Consider the following 22,986-nt stretch of genomic DNA (forward strand, 5'->3'; position numbering starts at 1 on the left):
GATAGTGAATTTCATCCACTGTGTGGAGAGTTTGTTTTTTCATATTTATTATTGCAAATCTATTAACTCATAATTTTTGGGTTTGAGCAATAGTTTAAAATCTAGAAAGATAGGAAAAACTGATTTTTGAATGTAGAATATTAGAATGAATGTTAAATAGCTGGTTACTGGAATTTTTTTTCTCATTATTGACAATTAATAACTTTGCAGTAATATCTCATTAAAATATATACAGTGATTTCTCACAAGTTAGTAAATTTTCTAAACTTAATTTTAAGCTTCAATAATGGTGAAATTTTTTCAAAAACTTGCATTTAGAATTGATATAATATTTAAAAATAAAAATAAAAGTTTTTAAAATTATTAATTGAATAACACAACCTTTTTAAATATCCATCAAAAATTATTTGCTAAATAGCACAAATATTAGTTTAGCAAATAGTTTGTGCTGTATATTTAAAGATTGTTATCCATTCTATAAATTCACTTAATTGGGAATTTTTTATTTTCTTGGCTGTTATATATACAGAGGGAGTGTGGTGATCTGGCAAAAAAGTATGACCTTCACGCCCCCCCTGACTTCTCTTTTTTGAGACTATAAAATCTTCTGTGGACTATCTAATGTTTAGAAATTCTTACTTTTCCCGGTCTATATATTACTAGAGGTGTCCATCACTACGGCATATAACGCGTCGAAAGTGACCTCCCATTAGGTGCTTTCTGGTCTTGAAGGTACACCTCTGATATGTATCAATGCTCGTAGTGTTGTGCGTGGGTTGTGGCCTCTGAATGATTTTGGTGATCACTCGTGCTTTGAAGCTTAATAATCTCCTGTTGCTTTTTGTCGTTATAAATATAGACTTCTCGTAGATATTTATGCTAGGAGGTTTCTTTATATGAAGGGGATCTATATGCTTTAGTTAAATTTCTGGTGGTATAAACACTGTTTCGAGGGGGTGAGGGAGGATAATTCAATGAGGAGTACATAGCTGGTCATCTTCCAATAAGGGTGCGGACCTCTAATGTGCACTATATTTACTTGTTATGTAAGCCTCTATACCACTTTTATATATAATAAACTCGTTACACTTTACCACTCAAAAATTAACCGAGATTATTTGGTCTATTTTATATAACATACAATATGAGAAAAGTTTCTTTAAATTAAAAGTTATTTAGTTTGGATTAAATCAGTTGGTCGCTACACACACAATAATTTTGTGTAATGATTGCCAGGAAAGTTCATGGGCAACTCGTCGCATTGGTTTTTATTTTAGGATATATTATGGTATACAGTAGCCTTCATAATTTAAAATGATAGGCCTAACAATCTCCAATCTTATTACTTTTTAATACAGATTTTTAAAATCTAATTTAAGAAAAATTAATAAAGGATTCATGGAAATATAACATAAGCATTATATTTCTGCTAATCCTTTACTAAAAGAATTTCTAGGTAGATTATAATTTTTATTTTAAATATTTATATGGAATATTATTATTATTAATAGGATGATGATGTTGACCCTAATGAAATATATCCTTGGTTTCATGGAAGCATAACAAAAGAAACTGCTGTTGAGAAATTAGCAAAAAGTAAGTGGTATTTAATTTTAAATATTAAAATAATGATAGAAGATATTTGCTATTATTTTTTATTTATGCGTAAATAACTGAAGTTGAAGCACTTAAAATATTTTTAAAGCTTATGTTAACCAACCTCCTATTTAAATTAAAATGATTGTCTAACCCAGGGGTCAGAAAGTGTGGCTCACGAGCCGCATGCGGCTCTTTGCATAGACATTTGCGGCTCTTCGGACATAAACTCCAATCTCACCTCATCTCAAGCAGCTTTATAACTTATGAGTTTGAGATAGAGCCACTGAACAAACTTCAACTCATACGGCATCCTCTCTACCATTCTTTAGGCTGTCCGCACATGACCACTCATGTTGATCAATATGAATCGCATGCGAGTGGTAGCATTTACAGCATATCTATATATATAACCTATTGAACACGTGTTGTCCCGTCCGATTGTAATTGTTATGCCGAAAACGACCACTAGAGGCGCCCTTGTCGTGTGTCATATTTTGCACATTTAAATTAACAATATAAATTATTATTTACATTAACAGTATAAATTGTTGTTATTCATTTGGTCAATAACAATATAAATAATTCAGTATATTTGTAATAGGAATTTGTTATTGTCACGGAATGCCTGTAACGCACACTAGGGGGGTCCTTCAACACAGTTGGTCAGTGATCAGCCAAGTAGTTAAGCCTTGATGCAGCTCTCTGGTTACTTTTGGTATTTTGTTTCCATGACAACTTGGCTCTTCTCACTTGACAAACTGCCGATCCCTGGTCTAACCTGATAAATTATTTCTAAATTTTAGAAACAACAGTCAATACTATGCTACTTGTAAGAAAATGGAGAAATTACATTATTGAAATAACATTGCATTTTGTCATCTAAGCTATTATAAATAAAATTTTTATGGAATTTATACACAAACATATGGAGACAAGTAGTATGTAACACAAGAAATCCTTGTTAGTTTGAAATTCAAAGGACAAAATAATTGCCAACTTTTTGAGTTATCGAGTTTTGAATTATCCAACCAAGATTTACATATTTCCATGCAATATGCCAATGCCACATAACTGAGGTAATTTGTTAAGGAAACAGAATATGATTATGTATACAGAACACTATTTTTGTTAAACAGCACATTATTAATTATCTCCAGTTTATTTATAATAATGTCTAGTGAGAACCTCACAAGTTGCCAGATAGGTTTTGTAAAATGTAAAGCAGAATTCCTCATATAGCCCAAATAATTTTTTAAAGTTGCTCAAAAAATAGTAAGTCACCCAAATCTAGTTGCCTAGAGCCCTACAAATATCTCAATCTGCTACTTGTAGCCCAAACTTGCAATCCCAAAACCCAGTTGTATTTTTATGAGTTAAGTGAGAGAGACTAGTCCATGGGTAAGGTGACACACAAAATAATTAGCTTAATAATTGTTTTTTTTTGCTTAAGTTTTATTTTACTTGTATATTTTTTAGAAAATTTATTTAATATGCAGGAATATTAAGTAATTCTATTTAATAAAATTTTGCAAATTATCTTAGAAAATCTTAAGAGATTTTTTTAGATAAGTTTATACAACTAGGAACAAAAGAATTAAATTTGTAATACCTTATGATTTACATTTTGAAAGTGCAATATTTGAAATGAAAATTTTGCTTTGTTTAATTAAACAATAAATATACATATTTTAAGTTAAACTTATTAAAATGTTTGTTTTTATATTTGGTTATGATCACTTTCATAGTGGGTCCGGGAAGTTTTTTGGTACGACCAAGTGATAATTCACCTGTGCAATTATTCATTGTTCTTTCACATCAACAATACTATTCAGAGATTTCGGATTGAGAAAAGAGGAAACCGTTATATAATGGGAGGTAGATGTTTTGATAGGTGAGTTTTTTTTAAGAATTCAAATTATTTTTAATTTTAATATCTGCATAAAATTTAAATGCTTGTATGTGTTAATGTAGATGAGATAATTTGATATAATACATTTATTATTACAGGTTTAATGTGTGCATGATTTACTTTTTTACATTTAAAATATTTCATTTATTCTAAATATAGTAGAATTTTCTTTATTTCCATAACAAGAATTTATTTCACAAATAAATTAAAGAAGATAAAATTATCTATCCTCATATTCCATCGGTTAAGACTATATTATTGTCTATAGCTTTAAAATAAGCTGAAGAATAAATTTGTATTTATTGTTATGGATGAGTATCAAAACATCTATTAATTTGCTGCAATTTGAAATTACTTCAAGTTTTATGTATTGCTAAATATTTAAAGACTATTTTCAATTGCTTCTAAAATATCAAATTCAGATTTTATTTGTTTTTGATTATTTTATTTTTATGCAGAAAGTAATAAATTTTTGAAATATAAAACTCTGGATTTTTCTGAATTTTGAAGTTCTGGATGACGTCATTAGTGGATTTTCAAACTTTTTAGTAGTCATTTTTATGATAAAAAATTTCATTTCAAACACATTTTCAGTGAACAAGAAATTAAATAATTCAAAACAGTGTCTCTTATAATGAAATAATTTTTGTAATTCCAAGAAAAGATATGATAGTTTCATAATTTCTATATTTTTATCATCTTAAATACAGAAATATATATTTGGTGTGTGTGTTTTGGTTTTTTTAGGTTATAGAAGTTTTTTGCTAAAAAGTATAATTTAAATTATAATATTTTTTAGCATAAAATTCCTTTAAAATCTGAAAGCATACATCAATTTGTAATAGTCCCAGAACAGAACTCAATTCTGTCTTAAGTACAAACAGTGTAACCCTGATTTTTACAAGAGTATCTTATCTTTATTTGCTAGATTTTGAAAATTTTTTAGGATGAGAGAATTAGTTATTCTATATGAGTGAAATGAGCAACCTCTTCTGGATTTGGGCCACAAGTAAACTTCATAGGCTTCTGGTGTACTGCATGCAGTTTTTATTAGAGTTGCAGGCTTTTAAGCCCACCAAGTACCAACATATTTGATAACCTCCAGTAAACTAGGTACTAAAGAAATTTATGTTAATTAGCAGACACAATCTGTGGTACCTTTTAGCATAAGGTATTGAATAGAAAGTTAATTTAGAATTATAAATTGAAATTTAATATCTATCAAAAGTTACTTGTAGTCTGTGCTACATGAAATATATTCATACTCCCAACAGACTACAAAAATGAAGTATAAAATTTCTTTGTAGACCATATTCAAGTGGTAGGTTCTGTTGGATTTAACTTTTTCTAGCAAAGTCCTATTGATTACAATTCAGTGAATCTGACACTGAATTATTTCAACTATGCAAAATGTTTATTATTGATTCTGTATACAAAATGATAGGAAAATTCAGAAATTATGGAACATGATTTCTCTAAAATTGATAATTAAATCCAAAAACAAACATCTTATTGCACATCTGCAGACCCACCTCTTGCTATTGACATCTAACTTGTTCAAATTATCCAAGAAATATAGGAATTTAAATAAAAGTCTTTTTAGTGTAATATATATATGTGTGTGTGTGTGTGAACTAGTAATATATAGTTTACTTTCATGTTTTTACTGATTGAGTTTAGTTTCAATGTTCTTATCAGTTTAATTATGGTTTCATAATGTCACAACGCAAAAAACTGGAAAATAAAACTACCTTGACAAAGCCCAGAGGCCACATACAGTATTAGAACCTTGAGCCTTATTGCTCACAGGCCATGGGTTGCTCATGACTATTCTACATTAATAATATAATCAAAAATTACTAATAAACACTTATCATGTTAAATTGATTCAGTTTCTTAAGTGTTGTTCTTTTTGACAAATGATCTGAAGATTATATTTAAATATTAATATGGTATTCAACAAACTTTTATTGTAAGGAGTAACAGACCTGAACAATATACTCATTTTATAACCTCACAACACCAAGTCCTTATTCACATTTAATTCAAGTATTGGATATAACAATTCAAAAAAATGGAAAATAATTCAAACAAAATTGCTTATGTATTGTTTTTAAACTTTTACATTTCATCAAAAAAAAATCTAAAATTTTAATTATTTTCTATTTCTTAATTTGATTTTAGTATTTTCAGTCTTTGCTTTAGAATATGCTTTGTCATTATTCAGTTCGTATGTTCTTTGTTTCCTTAATTTGTAGCTTAACAAATTTTTGAAAAATATTTTCCTAAATTTGATTGTTTTTTCAAACACTTTACAGTCTAGAAGCTGTGATTAATAGATACAAAGTTGAACAAATTGTTGAAGGACATTGCTTGAGAGATCCTGTTTTAAAAGTAAGTATTTTTTTGTTAAAAGAAATTGGGTTTATCTTAAGTAATGATATAAAGATACAGTCAAACCTGTTTTTATGCGCTCTTTTTATGTGCGATTTTTATTTGTGCGATTTTTTTTAATGCGAATTTTTAATTTGTGCGGTATAGTTGGCGACTAGTCTCGTGCGATTCGTCATGTCTTACGTTGACTTATTATAGCTAAATAAACTTATTATAGCATAAATGCACTTATTATAGTAATATTATTGCATGAATATGCGAAAAATGAAATAATTTACTTTTTAAGTCAACAAAACACCACCTGGACAAAAATATGTAAAACAGACGATAGACCAGACGATGCAGACAAGTGCTGACATCTGTTGTCAATAAATTCTATTTCGTACGGTTTTGAGTTATTTTCTATGTGAGACTTTTTTTATGCGGTCCCTGTTGACCGCATAAAAAAAATATTTTTTAAATTGTGTTGCGAAAACTATTTTTTACAGCCATTTGTGAAGTTTCGTGCGTTTTTTTTTTTTTTTTAATGCGTCTTTTTAATGCAGTCCCTATCCCCCGCATAAAAACAGGTTTGACTGTATTTTAATGTTTGAAATTTTTAATGGAATAAATAAAATTGTAATAATTTGATATTTTCACATGAAGAATTTAAAAAAAAACTGTTAACAGTTTTGTTGAATAATATCTAGATTTATATTATTTTTATTATTATTATTAAATTTATACATTATGTACTAAATAAATCTTAACAATAGTGAAAATCAACAAAAGTTTGTCTTATTTTTTGTATGAATCTAATAAAAAACAATGAAATTTATTATTTTTATTAGAATAAGCATAGAATGAATAGTTATTTTATATTATGTTTGGTTTGGTAACTGTTTGAAAGTTAATTCTTCATTTAAGATAACTTTTAATATTAATTATAAGGTTGTAAAAAAAGTGTGGTTTTATGATAGCCACTATTGCAAAAACTGCATGCACAATTTTGATCGCCTGATATAATAAACATTAACATTTCATATTTATAAGCTACTAGGAAATATAGGAAATTTTTTTTTTATGAATATATTTGAATTTGATATATATTTTTTGTAGTAAAATCTTAAAACCAAAACAATCATTTTTATTAAAATCTTAAGTTACTTAAATCTATGTTTTACTTATTACTATCCTAAAGAAAATACAAAAAATTAAATGCTTAACATATATTACAAACCAGGTAGAAATCAGCAGTTTTCAAAATTCAGCTGAAATGCTAAATTTTGGAAACTTTAAAGAAAAACTGAAATTTTGTTTTCTTTGAATTTTTGTTTTGAGGAGTGGAGTATTAAATTTAAAAATATTTATCAGTTTTAAAAATATTTTGACCAGGTTTCTAAAAAGTTATCCTATTTTTTGTGAAAAGTTAATTTTTTTGCAAGATGGTTTATGATGCATACTTTGCAAAATAGTGCTTCAAAAGCATTCATATGATACAATTGAACAATGCAAACAATATGATAGATATCATTTTATTTTTTATCATAATGCATTTTAAACATTTTAATTTTTCTGAAAAAAATTAAAAACAGGAGTTTTTGTTATTCCTATAAATTCAATGCATTTTTTTTCCTCTTGAAAATATTTTGTTTTGATTTAAAACTGTTACTTACAAAGTATATTAATTTATTTTGTGTTTGTGTGTGTATTTTAGATTTATTAACATAACTTATTAGGTTTTTTATTTTTCAAAAAATGGGCTTCTATTAACTAACTATAAATGTTTAAATGTAGAAAAACAATTTAAATTTCACTGTGAAAATAGTGCAAATTCTTTAGCTCAAAATATTTGTTTAAATTAGTTCATCAACATGTTGTTTTTTCCAGTTTATGGAAAATTTAATACTAGTGTTTTATGTTTAAAATTTGAAATTTAAATCATTTTAAAACCTGTATTCCATGCTAGTTTAATTAGTTTTTAAAATGTTTATATTAAATAATTAACTTTAGAAATTTAAAATAAAAATGGTAATAGTGCAACATTGATTGATCTAACATCAAATGATGGATGATATCAGTTGAATAGGTGTTTAACCAATTCCTGCAAATGACTGTCTAGCTAATGTTCCAATTTTTTTTACTCTTCTACATATTTTTTTTTTACATTTATTTCTGAAGCTTTTACTGTTTTTTTATCTTGTTTGTAAATTCTGTATTTTGCATATCATTTTAGTTTATTTCTGTATTTTGTGAAACTGCTTCTATTAACTGATATTTGATATTTAAATGTGTGTGTAATAAATGTATTGAGATTATATAATATATATATATATATATATATTATATAATCTCAATACATTTAACTATATATATATATACAATGACCCAAATTTTACATTATTTCCAAAGAGCCTTGTATCATTTTTCATGTCTAAAAAGTGTATTGTTCCTTTTCTTAAGGTTAACAATGAGGTTTACAAATTTTTTAGGTTGTTATCTTAAAAAATTATGATGAAAGTAAAATTTTATTGATCTCTATAATGTTTCTTTGTATCTAAGTAGTTGCCACTATTTATCTAAGTTATCTACAGCTTCTCAAATGGATATTTTTGCATTCCACAATTTAGGGACAAATAAGTCTTAATTTTTCCTACTCAAATACAAAATATTTATAACTAGCTATTTCATAATAATAAATTTCAAAGCAGACTTTGACTTCATTTTCTATCTTTAAAAGTAGAATTAAAATAGAGTGAAAATTTTATAGTAAAATCGCTATAGATTATAATAAAAACTTATTCATGTAATAATATATTTATTTAAACAGTTTGCAGTTAGTTTTTGTTATGTGGATTACACATTAAAATAGTTTTAGAATATGAATATAAAATTTTATTTTTAATAAAACTTTATTTAGGCACCTTATGAATCAAAAGAACTCAGTAAGGCTGAAGAAGTTCAGCATAAATCACAAGATATATATGCTACGTTAAAAGAAAGTAGAGAGACTGGATTAGCGAAACGAAATAAAGGAATTCGCATGAAAGGCTATCTGAACAAGAAAAGTGAGATTTTATTTTTCTTATTTGTTTCCAGCTCATTTTTGCTTTTATAAAAGCTCATAATTTTTTTCCATTTATTTTTATTTATTTTTCTTTGCAACTTGATATTTAGTAAAACCAAAAATGATCATTTAGCAGTTTTTCATTCTAATATTCAAGAATTATCATATTACTCTGTGTTGTATGACTTAGTCGTAAATAAATTTTGTTTTAAATTTTTGAATATTTATGATAAAATACTTTAATGAAAAAAAAAATTCTTAAAAGAATATTTTTAAATTGTTGTTATAGCATAATTATCTGACTTCTTTTATTTTTATTTTAATCATATTTACTTAGTTTAAAAATTATTTAAATCTTTTTTCATCTAGGTCAAGGAAACAGAAAATGGAAAAATTTATATTTTGTTTTAAGTTCAAAAGAACAGCAGTTATTATTTTTTGATACACCTAGAGTAAGTCTTGTTGTTTCTTTTAAGTTAGTAGTAAAACATCTTCATTATAAGTTTCAATAAAGCATAAAATTATTTTGAAAATAATGAAATCTTTAATTTTTTTTAAATGTGAAATTATCTAAAATCAGTAATCTTTGTAATTGTATTGCAACATATTGTGAAAAGATTGAAACATATTTCAATAAAAAATTTTTCTTTTTCATAACCAGCATCTTTTGTTATATATTTTTTAATTATTTTTTTTATTAAATTGAGTTTTTTTGTCATTCTGAACATATGATTGAGATTGATTTGAACCTCTGTTTAACATATTTTTGTGAAAGATCAACCATCATAAAATTCATCAGTGCTTTCAACTTCCAATACAAACAATAAAAAAATCAATTTGTTTGTCAGTAAAAATATATTTATATTTAATGAGAAAAGAAGCATTCAGAAGCTGTCAGAATTAAGCAAATCAAGTGTTTGTAAGAAGTCCAAATTAACAAATGAATTTTGTCCATTCTTGCTTTCATGACACCTTCCAATGATAAAAATATGACCTAAGAATTATATATCTTCCTTAGATTGTAGTGTTCTAAGATTTCTCTGTATGTTGTTAAACAAACATTAAAGGAATAAAATAAGTGAAAATAAGGACTAAATGCTATCTGGAGAATTGGAGGTAACTCTTTTGAAATTGAAACAATCATTTTTGATCATCAGATTAATGATACTTTTCTGCTATAACTCAGTCTTCCACTCAACATTAAATAAATAAATGAATTTTTAATATTATATTTATATAACTGCAAAAAAAAATCTCAAACCTGTAAAGTGTAAAAAAATTAAAAATAGTAATGATGTATGATATATCTGAAAGTTTTAAGGGAAACTTAGTTTAAAATCTTTGTCACAAATGTATTCACCCAGGTAAAGAGTAAAGCAACAAGCTTATCAATTCCCAATGTAGAAAAAAATCAATTGATGTCTTTTTGATAGCAGATTAAATTCACCAATTGAAATAATAAAATAACACACTAAGTTCTCAAATAATTTGAATAAGATATTGATTCCTTAAATAATATATTTTAATATTCTGTCTGAATGTTTTTTCACTCTGGAACATATAGGATATATTTTTATAAGTATTCAGAATATTAGAGTAATATGAATAAGTTTTTGTTTAACATTTTCTAACTGGAGATACTTTGAGTAGAAGAACTATAGAGTATGCGGGACATTTGGTTTAAAATTACCATTTATTGAAGGGTAAAAATATAGTGAATGTGATAGAAAGAATACAACAATAGAAAAGTATTTAATTCTATGAATTTTTTAAAATTTTCTATATTAATATTTTATTTCGGATTAAAACAAAGTAAAAAAAAATAGAAATATAAACACCTATAAGCTTGATTAGTTATATTAAAGCCGAATGATTGCAAGATTAGATCAGGCTATATTACTGCTACTATTAATAATTAAATGGGACTTGAACCTTCAACAGATTGGATGGAGGTTCTGGTATTGTTACTGGCAACATACCCACATGGTAAGCAGTTTGAGTCCTACAACTAAATTCAAAGTATTCTGACTGAAAATGTAATAACATGATGACTAGCTCCTACTTATGTTTAATGACTATCAAACTTGATGAAAAGATATAAACTGAAACTAATGACTAACGGTCAAACAGAAATTGAAATTTATTTGTAAAACTAGTGCATCTAGTATATTTTTTAAAATTTTCATAAATTTTTTATCAATGATATCTATTGATGACTATAATCATTTTCACTGTCATGTTGTCATCATTTTTGTAAAAGAAAAAAATTATTTTGAAAATAATTAGAATCTAGATTAAGGTAAAAACTGAAGTTAAATAGAAGATTAAAAAGTATATGCAGCTTTAACTCGGTTAGTTACAGCTGAAACATACTCAATTTCATGCAAAAATGAGATGTGACTAGAACAATGACAGTTATATGCTATGTCACCTGTAGATATAACTGTTACTGTTGTTGTTCTAATTTAAAATATTTAATTTCACTTAAGTTTTTTCTCTTATTCATTTTTTAAATTCAGTTTTATTCAGTAACAGGAAAAATAAAATACAAAAGTTGGAATCCAATTGTTTTGTCGTTCTACAGATTTTTAAAGTTACTTCAGTTAAGAATTTTTTTAAATTTTGCAAAAACAGTTATTTTTATTAGTGAACACTTTAAAATTGTAAATTACATCATGTTATAAAAAGCTTCTTAAAATTTGAATGAATTTGTTTGCAGATTTGTATTGTGTATTCTTAAGCTGGGGAAATTTTTATTAGTACTTAATAACTATTGTAATTTAAACTTTTAGAGGAAATCTTTTGATTACTTAGAATATATTTAAAAGAAGAATGTATAGCAAAAAAAAAAAACAGTTTAGCACAAGTTTCTTGTTTTGTTCAAATTAGCTGATTAACTGTTATACATCATAAAAATTGCAAGGTTATTATCAACTTAAAACTGAATTTAATTATTGATAATTTCTTAGTTCACTAGCAAATCTAAAAAATTCAAATTATAAACTCTTATATTCATTTTAATCGAACCATTTCAATATACACTGGAACCTCACTTAACAAGCATAATTTATTCCAGAATCTTACTCATAATGCGAAACAGTTTTTTCCATATAAATTAATGTTAAATACAATAATGCGTTCCATGCCGAAAAATACTCAAATATTTTATGTATAACGTTTATTCAAAGAAAACTATACAATATACATTGTTTAGGAGTGCGAATCATCTTTTCTTCTAGCCAGAATGAACCAACCAGAAATTTGAATTCAATTTGCAGAAAACAAAAATCACAAATATGTCCGATAAACATTCCAAAAGATATGCCAAATTCTTGGGCTATGTAAAGGCTATAATTAAATATTAAAGGTTGCAGCCGAAGTTTTCATCTCTAAAATGTGAATGTCGATTGCTGCCATCTTGTAAGCTTAGAAGTTTGACAATGGCATTCGGAAGGTCATTGGAATTATGCTCGATGTTCCAAATGCCATTGTCAAAATTCTCGGCTTACAAGATGGTGGCAATCGACATTCACATTTTAGAGATGAAAATTTTGGCTGCAACCTCTAGTCAAATTAATTAATTTCTAATAGAGGTAGGCAGTTATGCCGCCACCTCGTATTAAATTTAATAATTGTAAATAAATAAATTTTTTAATTTAGACATTTCTAAAATTTAATTTGGAATTAGTCATTAATACGAGATGGCAGCATAACTACCTATCTCCAGTCAAATTATTTAATATTTAATTATAGCCTTTACATAGCCAAAGAATTTGGCTTATCGTTTGGCATGTTTATTATATAATGGGCTATGATGGTTGATGTTTATATGTAATATGTCTGAACACAAGTTTGTAAAAATGTGTGATCATAAATGACACTAAGATGCTAGCGGAATGAGTGCTAAACACAGACCGATGGAGCATGTGCATAATCTGGGACTTCCCTTCTTGTCGCTCAGTAAGCGAGTCATTTTTTTTTTTACAATTTTATTTTGCTCCTTATGCAAGGTGCTTGTTAAGCAAAGTTCCACTGTACAACTATAATTGTTGTTTATAAAATTTATCATGTGTATATAACAATACAATGAATAAAAGAGTAAGAAAATGTAAGTTTAAAATGATTTGATTTTAATATTCTCATTTACTATAACATAAGGGGAAAAAATCTGATTTTAATGTAACAATGATTAGTTTTTCTATCATTTAATAGAAAGTTACATTTGATAAGACATACTGGGATTTTTAATATAAATATTTAGATATTTTGAGTTACAAAAGAAGTATTCAATTTAATAAATTTTGGCTTCATTTTAATTAATATTTTCACTTTAAAATTTTACTTATTTTCATAATTAAATAAATAAATATATTTTTGTTAATTTTGTCACAAATGATTTCATTTCAAATCTACTTAACATTTTTTGATTGTAAAATAATAAATTCACATAAAATTTTATTTTAAATAATATTAAAAATAGTTGCATAAAAGTTTATTTTTAACTTTTCAACATTTTAATTCAATTATTGAATTTTTTTTTTTTGCACTTTATTAATTTTTATTTAGAGAACAAAACCAAAGGGTCTCATTGAACTCAGTTACACATATTTATACATGGTTCATGATAGTCTATTTGAAAGGTATGATTTTTTGTAAGTTTTTTTTTAATCAACTAATTTTTAATTAATTTGAAATTTTTTAAATTTTATATCACTGAGTTGTTTAATTTAAAGACTTAATTATACTCATAAATTTATATTTTTATTTTGTAGACCAAATTGTTTTCAATTGGTAGAAAGAGCATTACCTTGTATCAGTACTGTATATTATTTATGTGCCAGTTCACCTGATTTGGCACAGGTAAGTAATAATCTGAACAATACTAAAAATTTATGACTAAATTAAATTAAATTTTTATTAATAAATTATGGTTTCTGTATAAAGTCTTATGCCAGATAAGTAAAAATGCAGAAGTAAAAAAAATTTATCATAAACAAATGATTTGTGGAAAGGCTAGGCTTCTAAAAAGTTTTTATTAATGCAAAATTGGTTAAAATTTGAGTTAAAACAATTGTTTATAATGTATTGAAGCAAATCCAAAAGTAAAACTGAATTAATTTAAATTTTATGAATGATTATTGCATCAAATGCTGTTATATTTGAAAATCAAAAATTTATAAACTTATACCTTAAATTTGTAAGTTTTCCTAAATTTTGTAAATTTAGGAAAATTCGTAGACAATACAAAAATGTCTTCTCACTTATCCTGTTATACATACGTGTGGAAAATAAGTAAGACACATTTTTGTATTGTTTTCTTAAATTTTGTAAATTAAACTTTTTGTTCTGACAATTTTTTCTCAAATTATATCTACTAATTCATTAGATGAAAGTGAGATTGTGAAAACTGTCATCCATAAAAAGCATATCATCTCTTAGGCAAATTAGTAAAAGGATTTTCTTATTTTCTCTTAAAATTGGCAACAACTTTCTGCCTTTCCAGCTGTTTGGAAACTGATCAGATGATGATATTGTCATTTTAACCCTAATTTCTCTTTCATTGTTTTGTTACCATTTTTATGGAAATTTTTTTAGAATTTCAGTTTATGCAGAGGCATAAACAACTGAAATATATAAGCTAATTTATTTAAGTAACTTAAAAACATAGAGTTGATGTCACACCAACAATTTTACTGATTCAAGAGAAAAATTCACATAAAAAAGCTTTAAGTTCTTTAATGCCTTTTTTATGTGAATTTTTCTCTTGAATCAGCTAACTTATTAGATTTAGATAATTCAGTATCTACCATTTTATATTGCTATCTTTTATCTTATGTTAGTTTAATTTAAATAATTTATAGATTAATCAATTGGATCTAATTCTTAAAGGAATTAAGTGATTAATATCAAATTTGCAGTGTTATGTATTTACAGTTAATTTCCTATCACTCCAAAAAGAGAATTTTGCTTATACTTGCATGCTGATTTTTGATGACTTCAACACTTGCCCTTATATCATTGGGAATTTAGAGATAGGAAACAATCTGTTGAAATCAATTGTGATTGAGTCATGGCAGTGATTCCATGTTAAGTGAAAAAGTCACTGACTAGCTATGTATATATATACATACATACATATATATACAGAAATCTGCATTACCAATTTTCAGGGGTTGATTTCTTTACCCCAACAATTATGATAATTCTGAATACCTTATTCAAAAGATAATTGTTTTCTTAAGTTAGTGTGGAAAATTTCAGATTTTTCTAAAAAGGAGTTACTGAAATTTAAGAAATCAAAAAATGTAAAATTTACCAACAAAGCTGTACTTTCTTATTTTTCTTCATCAGGCACTGCAGACACTTCTAGAGAAAAAGTACTGGGTCTAGAAAGCTCAGATTTTAAACTTAAGCCATTCGTTATCGGTGAGGTGCTGGCAAAACTTCTGGGTCAACAGGTCAAAGTTTATGAGGGTTCCCCATAGAGCTATTTTACTTTTATCACTTAATTTATTCTCATAAGGATAAAATTGCATTGAAATGAATGATTTTTTTTATTCAAAATATTATCCAGAACAATAAATTTCAAATTTATGTGAATTAAAACTTTTTATAACAATTTTACTGACAATCTATTGAAAGCATTTGGTTGATGGCCATCGCCAAGCACCAATCAAACTATATCATGGTTTTATATCTTGATGTAATAACACAATCATTAGCCAAAAGATAATTGATATCCAAGCAAAAATATCTGAGATGTAAGAAATTGCCCCAAGTACAAAATTATGACAATTTAGATGACAGTCAAATTTTTTCCTAGGAGTTTTACTTTGGTAAAGATAAGCTTGGTGTTTCAAAGCAAAGTGTAGGAAACAATAATAAAAATCTGGTAGGTACTGTTTCAAAGTGCCAAGTTTATCTTTACCAAAGAAAAACTCCTAAGAAAAATCTAAATTGTTATAATTTTGTATTAGGTGCAATTTTTTACATTTCAAGGTGTTTGCTTGGAAAAACATTGTTCTTTTGTTCTAATATTTGTAATATCTCCACTATTTCAACCAATTTCTGTTTCAATAAAGCAAAAACAGGAAATTTAAAAGTTTATCTTTCTCTCACTAGTGTCATTAGAGTTAAGATCATTTAGTTGACATGAAGTATCATTCCTCAATATATGACTTTATCATATATTAATTCTTTACAGTGAATTAGAGTTGCACAATTGACCTTTGAGATAATCTTTGGATAATAATAATTGAATTTAATTTCCTTATATTTATTTTAGCATATTACTGTTATGTATTTTATTAATACTATATGATAAATAAAACAAAAATGAAGCAAGTGATAAAAATTAAGTACCTTCTAAAACCGATAACCAGCGTGAAATATTTTCAAAATGGCGAACGTTTTCGCTGCCCCTCCTGGGCTCTTCCTCAGGCCAATTCTTTTTGCTGGAACCAGATTCGATAATCGAATAGTTTAAATAAATGGAACGTGTTTTGTTTCTAAAAGTTTGAGTACGTGCAGCAACCGCATGCTGTTCTAAACATTTAAATTTCTTTTATTCTGTTGGGAAAACGATGCACGCATCTTATGATAATTACGTGTGACGTTTACCGATTTATGACCTTTCTTCCAATAAAAATTGCCAAGCAGTAGAGAGATTCATTTCTTCTTTGAAATTGATGCATGTTGTTGTGCGATCGGCTTTGTAAATTTCTCTCTTCCAAAGTTCTCAGATGTTCTTGATGTTGGGTGGTGTGGATCACTCTTGCCTCATTAAAAATCGGTGTTATGTCCGGGTTTGCTGCATACGTGGACAATGCCGTTGTGTATTTATGGCGGGTAATGTCGGATTTATGCTCCTTTATTCTAGTGCATAGTGGGCGTTTAGTGGACCCTATGTACAGTAATTGTTTCTGCCATCTGTCGTCCTGTAAAGGGATACTATATACTCCTGGAAGTCTATACAGGTTATGTTCTAAAACTTGGCCCAGCATTTATATCACACCTACCCCCAAGGAAACTGTCAAATCTTGTATCCCAGACCTAGAAAACCTTTTAAGAGGTCTTTCTCACAACCAAGAAGAATATTACAGATGGCTATCTGCTTTAAGAATTAATGGAGCTAAACAGTCAAAGGATATCTTGCAGCTTAAACATAAATTAAGCCAAGTTTCCGAATGGATAAAATCTAACGATATAGTCGTAACTAGGGCAGATAAAGCCAGAATAATGGTCTTAATGAAGTGGGGTACATATGAGAGAGAATTAAATGAATACCTCTCTGCAACGCAATGCACAGAGATGGAAACAAACTGGGTGGATAAAATGCAAGCGAGAGTTAAGCAGTTTGCCAACACCAAACTCGCCAAGAAGCTGAATATGAGAAACATTATTACGGAAGCTCCGGATGTACCTAAACTTTTCGCTTTTGCCAAAACGCATAAGCAAGGCCATGAGCTAAGACCTATCGTGGACAAAGGAAGAGCTCCTACTATCAAACTGGAGAAATCGGTGCATAATGTTGTTCACACATTTGAATGACTACCAGTTCAATATCTCAAGTCTGAAAGAATTGATACAGAAGCTTAAAGGCATAGACATACCTGGTTATGCCACAGTATGGGATTTTAGATCGTTATACCCCTCAATTAAAATCGAACCTTGTTTTTGTGCACTGAGAGATTTCCTCATGGAGAAAGTAAACGATGACAGTCTGCGCCATGAAGTATTAGAGTTGGCCCATTTGGCATGTTATAGTTCAGTATTTCAATTCAAAGGAAATGCTTATGCACAGGAGAGGGGCGTACCCACGGGAAGTCTGCTATCCGGGGACCTATGTGAAATGGTAATTAGAGCACTGGAAGCCAAAACACTGTCACCCTTTCTCTCAAACATAATTTTATATGGAAGGTACATAGATGACATCGTTATCCTCTGAAAATCAATGCCGGACCTAAAGCAGTTTAAAACGGCCATGAACGACAACCCCTATGGCCTACAACTGGAAATGGAGCAGCATAGTCCTGAAATAATCCACTTCTTGGATATCAAAATAAGGATTGAAAAAAGGATAGTACAAACTGGAGTCTGTAGAAAACCCACGACTATACCATTGTACTGTACATTCCCTTCAACTCCTGTGACCCCTACTCCTATAAAATAGCTGCATTTAGGGCTTTAGTAGAAAGAGCCTACACACACTCGTCCACAAACAAGGCTCTACAACAGGAATTAGCGTTTATCAATAAAATAGCAAGAGAACACGGTTACAGTAACAACGTAAAAAAGTTATATAACCAGCACCTCCATACAAGCAGTAAAACGAACCAAGAAAGCGTAATGAAAAAAAGATGCCAGAGAAGAAAACACAGAAAGGACCCCACCTTCAACCCACACCTTAAAACAATATACAACGCAATTGCGAAGAAAAAGGGAATTAAAATCGCTTATCGGAGAAACCCTTCCATATACAGCCTATTGAGAAACGGAAAAGATGCACATAACCCGTATAGACTTCCGGGAGTATATAGTATCCCTTTACAGGACGACAGATGGCAGAAACAATTACTGTACATAGGGTCCACTAAACGCCCACTATGCACTAGAATAAAGGAGCATAAATCCGACATTACCCGCCATAAATACACAACGGCATTGTCCACGTATGCAGCAAACCCGGACATAACACCGATTTTTAATGAGGCAAGAGTGATCCACACCACCCAACATCAAGAACATCTGAGAACTTTGGAAGAGAGAAATTTACAAAGCCGATCGCACAACAACATGCATCAATTTCAAAGAAGAAATGAATCTCTCTACTGCTTGGCAATTTTTATTGGAAGAAAGGTCATAAATCGGTAAACGTCACACGTAATTATCATAAGATGCGTGCATCGTTTTCCCAACAGAATAAAAGAAATTTAAATGTTTAGAACAGCATGCGGTTGCTGCACGTACTCAAACTTTTAGAAACAAAACACGTTCCATTTATTTAAACTATTCGATTATCGAATCTGGTTCCAGCAAAAAGAATTGGCCTGAGGAAGAGCCCAGGAGGGGCAGCGAAAACGTTCGCCATTTTGAAAATATTTCACGCTGGTTATCGGTTTTAGAAGGTATTTAATTTTCGTTTATACAACCCAGTGTGGGAGAAGCGTTAGTTATTTACGAAGCAAGTGATAGTCATTTGATGACTATATTATAATCAGTGAATTGCAAATGGAAGTAAAATGGAAGAAACAGAAATAAAAGAAATGTTTAAGATGATACTGTACCAAATTAAATATCTAGTTTCCAGAAATCTGGAATTACAAAAAATTGACTAGTTTTGAATTGCAAGACCACTTTGTAGTTTTACCATAATGTTCACGCAACACCAGTTCCATTGTGACAGTTTGGCAGATGGTGTGTTAAATAGTTATTTTGTTTTTTCCATTTCCATTTTGTACTTTAAGTACATATTTACTATGTACCCAGAAAATCCCAGAAATCTTGTCCACTTCCAGTTTCAAACTTTCCATATATTTGGTTTGGTACTGTATCTTCTAAATTGGAATATTTGTAAGTGTTCAGGTTTTCAAAGATTCTTTTCCAAGAGTAAGCATATGTTACTGTGGGTTTGTGAAGACACTTTCAATTCTAGCAACTTTTTATGTGTATATACTTGTTTGGTTTATACAAAGCAGGTTATCTACATGAAATTACAGTAATAAACAATTTTATTTTTTTAAATAGCATATACTGATTTGATATAAAAATTAATGCTTTAATCTGATAAATTAAAAATATTTAAATTTTTATTTTACAGGAATGGATTCAAGCAATTAAACCACTTTGTGCTCCACAACTTCCTCGTGGACGAGGACCTAGTCACAATGTAACTGAAGTTCGTAGTTTACATCTGACATTGTTAGAAGCACATCGTTTGCCTGTTAGACTAGTTCCACATCCTTTTTGCATAATTTCTTTGAATCAAGTAAAAGTATGTAGGACACAAGTAAAATGTCCTCCAGATCCAATTTGGGAAGAGGATTTCTTACTTGAGTAAGCATTGTGTGTGGGTTACGGTTGAGATTGAGATATTACATTATATTATTTTTGTGATAACTTTAATAGTGTAATTTATCATATAAAATTTTCACTTTATTCAAAAGGTTTTTAAAATTAAAAAACAATTTTTTTTTATTGTCACAAGAGTTATTTTTATTAATATTTCATTTAAGTAACTATGAAATTTTTATTGAAATATATTTATTGAATATTACATTCAATACATATTTAAAAAATTTTTTAAAAATAGTGTCCTCCTAATAATAATTCATTCTGAATTTGTTTCTTAATAATAAAATGATTGTTGCCGTGTAAGAAATACTCTTTGAACTTAAATAATTTGAAGATTAAACAAGCTTTTGACCTGATTTCCTTTTTCAGTATCTTATTCTTTAAATAAACAATCATGAAATCTGATAAATTTGTAAAGCCCAAACAACCACTGGATTACATCGGGCTACTTTTCTACGATTATATTTAATTAATTACTGAATAATTTGTCACTAGAGTAAAGTATTAGGTGCCAGTGCTTATTAAATTTAATAATTAAATTAATATTTATTAAATAATTTAGAATATTCTGGTAGAAAAGAATCAGCCTGGAGTGGGACGCAAACCCGCAACTCCTGCTTACTGTGTAGATGCACTGCCAGTTCCATTACCCAAGCTTCCAGTCTAATCTCCTCTTCCAGACATTTAAATATGATTGGACACTTTCGGGGAGTAAGAGTTTATAGGACAAGGGTACTGAAGGCGTCCCCAATTTGCATCATAATTAACCGAGAATGATTACACCATATTTAAATGTCTGGAAGAGATCAGACTGGAGGCTTGGGTAACGGAACTGGCAATGCATCTGCACAGTAAGCGGGAGTTGTGGGTTTGCGTCCCACTCCAGGCCGATTTTCTTTTCTATCAGAATATTCTAAATTATTTAATAAATATTAATTTAATTATAATTATTAAATTTAATAAGAGATGGTGCCTAATGCCTCTCTGGTGAAAAATTTAGTAATTAAATATAAATGTGGAAAAGTAGCTTGATTGTAATGTGGTGGTTGTTTGGATTATTTTTTTAATGTCAATCTAAATTATTGAAACTTTTTATATTTACTATAATTAAATCCATTTCCATGTTGAACAAAATTAGCTGAACAGCTTATAATTATAATCTCTGAATGCTGGCCTTTCATTAAATAAGACTTGAACATAGAACTCATATGTTTTAGCTTTATAGGCAAGAATAAAAGTTCAACTTAAATTATGTACAGAAAAATTGATTTTTATCTCTAAAACTATAATGTTGATTATCAGCCATCAGTATTATAACTAACATTTATTATAGCTACTGTTGATCACTTTATACAACTGCTAAATAATGATTCATTGAATTTAATTATTCATTGATGATAGTAACCACAGATAATAAAACAATTTTAAATTTAAGTTTTTAAATTTAACATAATGTTTTAATTAGTTTAATTAATATTTCTTATTTAAAACAAAATTTTCCTAGCAAGAAAGTTTTTGGCTTAAATTTTAGTTTTACTTGAATAAATTTCTTATTAGCATTCATAAAATTGACCTTTAAGGCCCTTGTACAGAACTCACAATAAAAGCAACTTTTGCATGGATCATTTAAAATGCTACAAAATTGTAAGTTTAAATTATAGTTTATAGAAAATAAGCCTTTTTTGATTTTCGAGTATTATACATTATTATTTATATTTTGTATGTTTAAATATTTTAGTGAAATTTGTAAGATTTTAACAAAAATTTTTATTTTTTTTCTTAGAGATTTGCCATCAGATATCAAATCATTTACTATAACATTATATAATAAAGGAAAACGATCTAAAGATATGGAAATAGGTATACTTTTTTTTACAGTAAAAGATATTACAAATATTATTCGATATAAATCAATATGTAATATTTTACTATTCAGTAAATTTATTTATAATTTAATTATATATAAATATTAATTTCTTGATATGTTACATTCTCTAAAAATTCATACGTATATCAAAATTAATCTGAGTTCTATAACATTACAGAGTAGTTATATTTTTGTATGCAATGTTTTGTTAGAATTTATAGTGATAAACTAACTATAAGCATATTCTAAAATTTTTCATTAATTTCTATCATGAAATATTTTTACAGTTCAAATGAGAGAGACTTTAGAAATTAAGGAATTATTCAGATATAATGATGAGAATTCTTCATTATCAAATATCAATTTAAAATAAAAATTAATAAAACTTTAACATTCCAAAATTAAAAAAATTTGGTTTTATTTTTAAATGGAATTTTTCTGTATGTAAAATTCTAGGTAAGGAATAGAATATTTGTTTTCTGAAAAGTGTGCATTTAGACAAGCCTAATTTTCTCTTGGAAAAAAATTTGTTATAACCTCATGTTAAAGCTTATTTTTTTAAAATAAGTTATAATTATTTAATACTAAAAAGCATGATCCTTCCTATTATTCAGACTAATTTAAGATCTAATGTTTTCTTAACTATTTGATTTTTGTCACTTTATATTTTATAACCAAATCCTTTAAGAAATATTAAAATGACTTATATTAATTTGGGAAAGAATTTTCTACAAAATTTCTATTCAATTGATGCATTTCCTATCTGTTATGTGCTATGAATTATGGTTTAAAAACACATGATGTTGGCATACTACTACAGAGTTAGACAGCAGCCAAAATATGGCTTTGCAGTCAGAAAGCCCTATAGATATCAGCACTTAGCTTTACAAAATGGTTCTGCATATGGGTAGTATAAGTTTTCATGTTTGAATACTACTTGATTGTTTACGAGGTATTTGTTTTAGATTGGATGTAAAATTAGACATAAGTGATATAATAACTATTATACCTTTTTTAATTGGTTTCAAATTACCTGAAGTGGTTTTTAATGTTGGTCACATAATATTATGTGGATTAACAGTAGAAAATGGAAGTAAA

At 27.7% G+C, this 22,986-nt stretch overlaps 1 protein-coding gene across 1 annotated transcript in view; it reads left to right on the forward strand.

Annotated features, from left to right (window-relative positions):
- The window catches only part of vap (RAS p21 protein activator vap), a 102,694-nt gene that overhangs the window by 38,839 nt on the left and 40,869 nt on the right, over positions 1–22,986 (forward strand). The window contains 10 exon segments of the mRNA XM_067272789.1: positions 1,512–1,596; positions 3,345–3,388; positions 3,390–3,490; positions 5,827–5,902; positions 8,802–8,949; positions 9,318–9,400; positions 13,515–13,588; positions 13,721–13,808; positions 19,768–20,003; positions 21,805–21,881. Of these exon segments, the coding sequence (XP_067128890.1) occupies positions 1,512–1,596; positions 3,345–3,388; positions 3,390–3,490; positions 5,827–5,902; positions 8,802–8,949; positions 9,318–9,400; positions 13,515–13,588; positions 13,721–13,808; positions 19,768–20,003; positions 21,805–21,881 (1,012 nt within the window).

Source organism: Centruroides vittatus, unplaced genomic scaffold (assembly GCF_030686945.1).
Source record: "Centruroides vittatus isolate TY-2023 unplaced genomic scaffold, ASM3068694v2 contig_453, whole genome shotgun sequence".
Lineage (NCBI taxonomy): Eukaryota > Metazoa > Arthropoda > Arachnida > Scorpiones > Buthidae > Centruroides > Centruroides vittatus.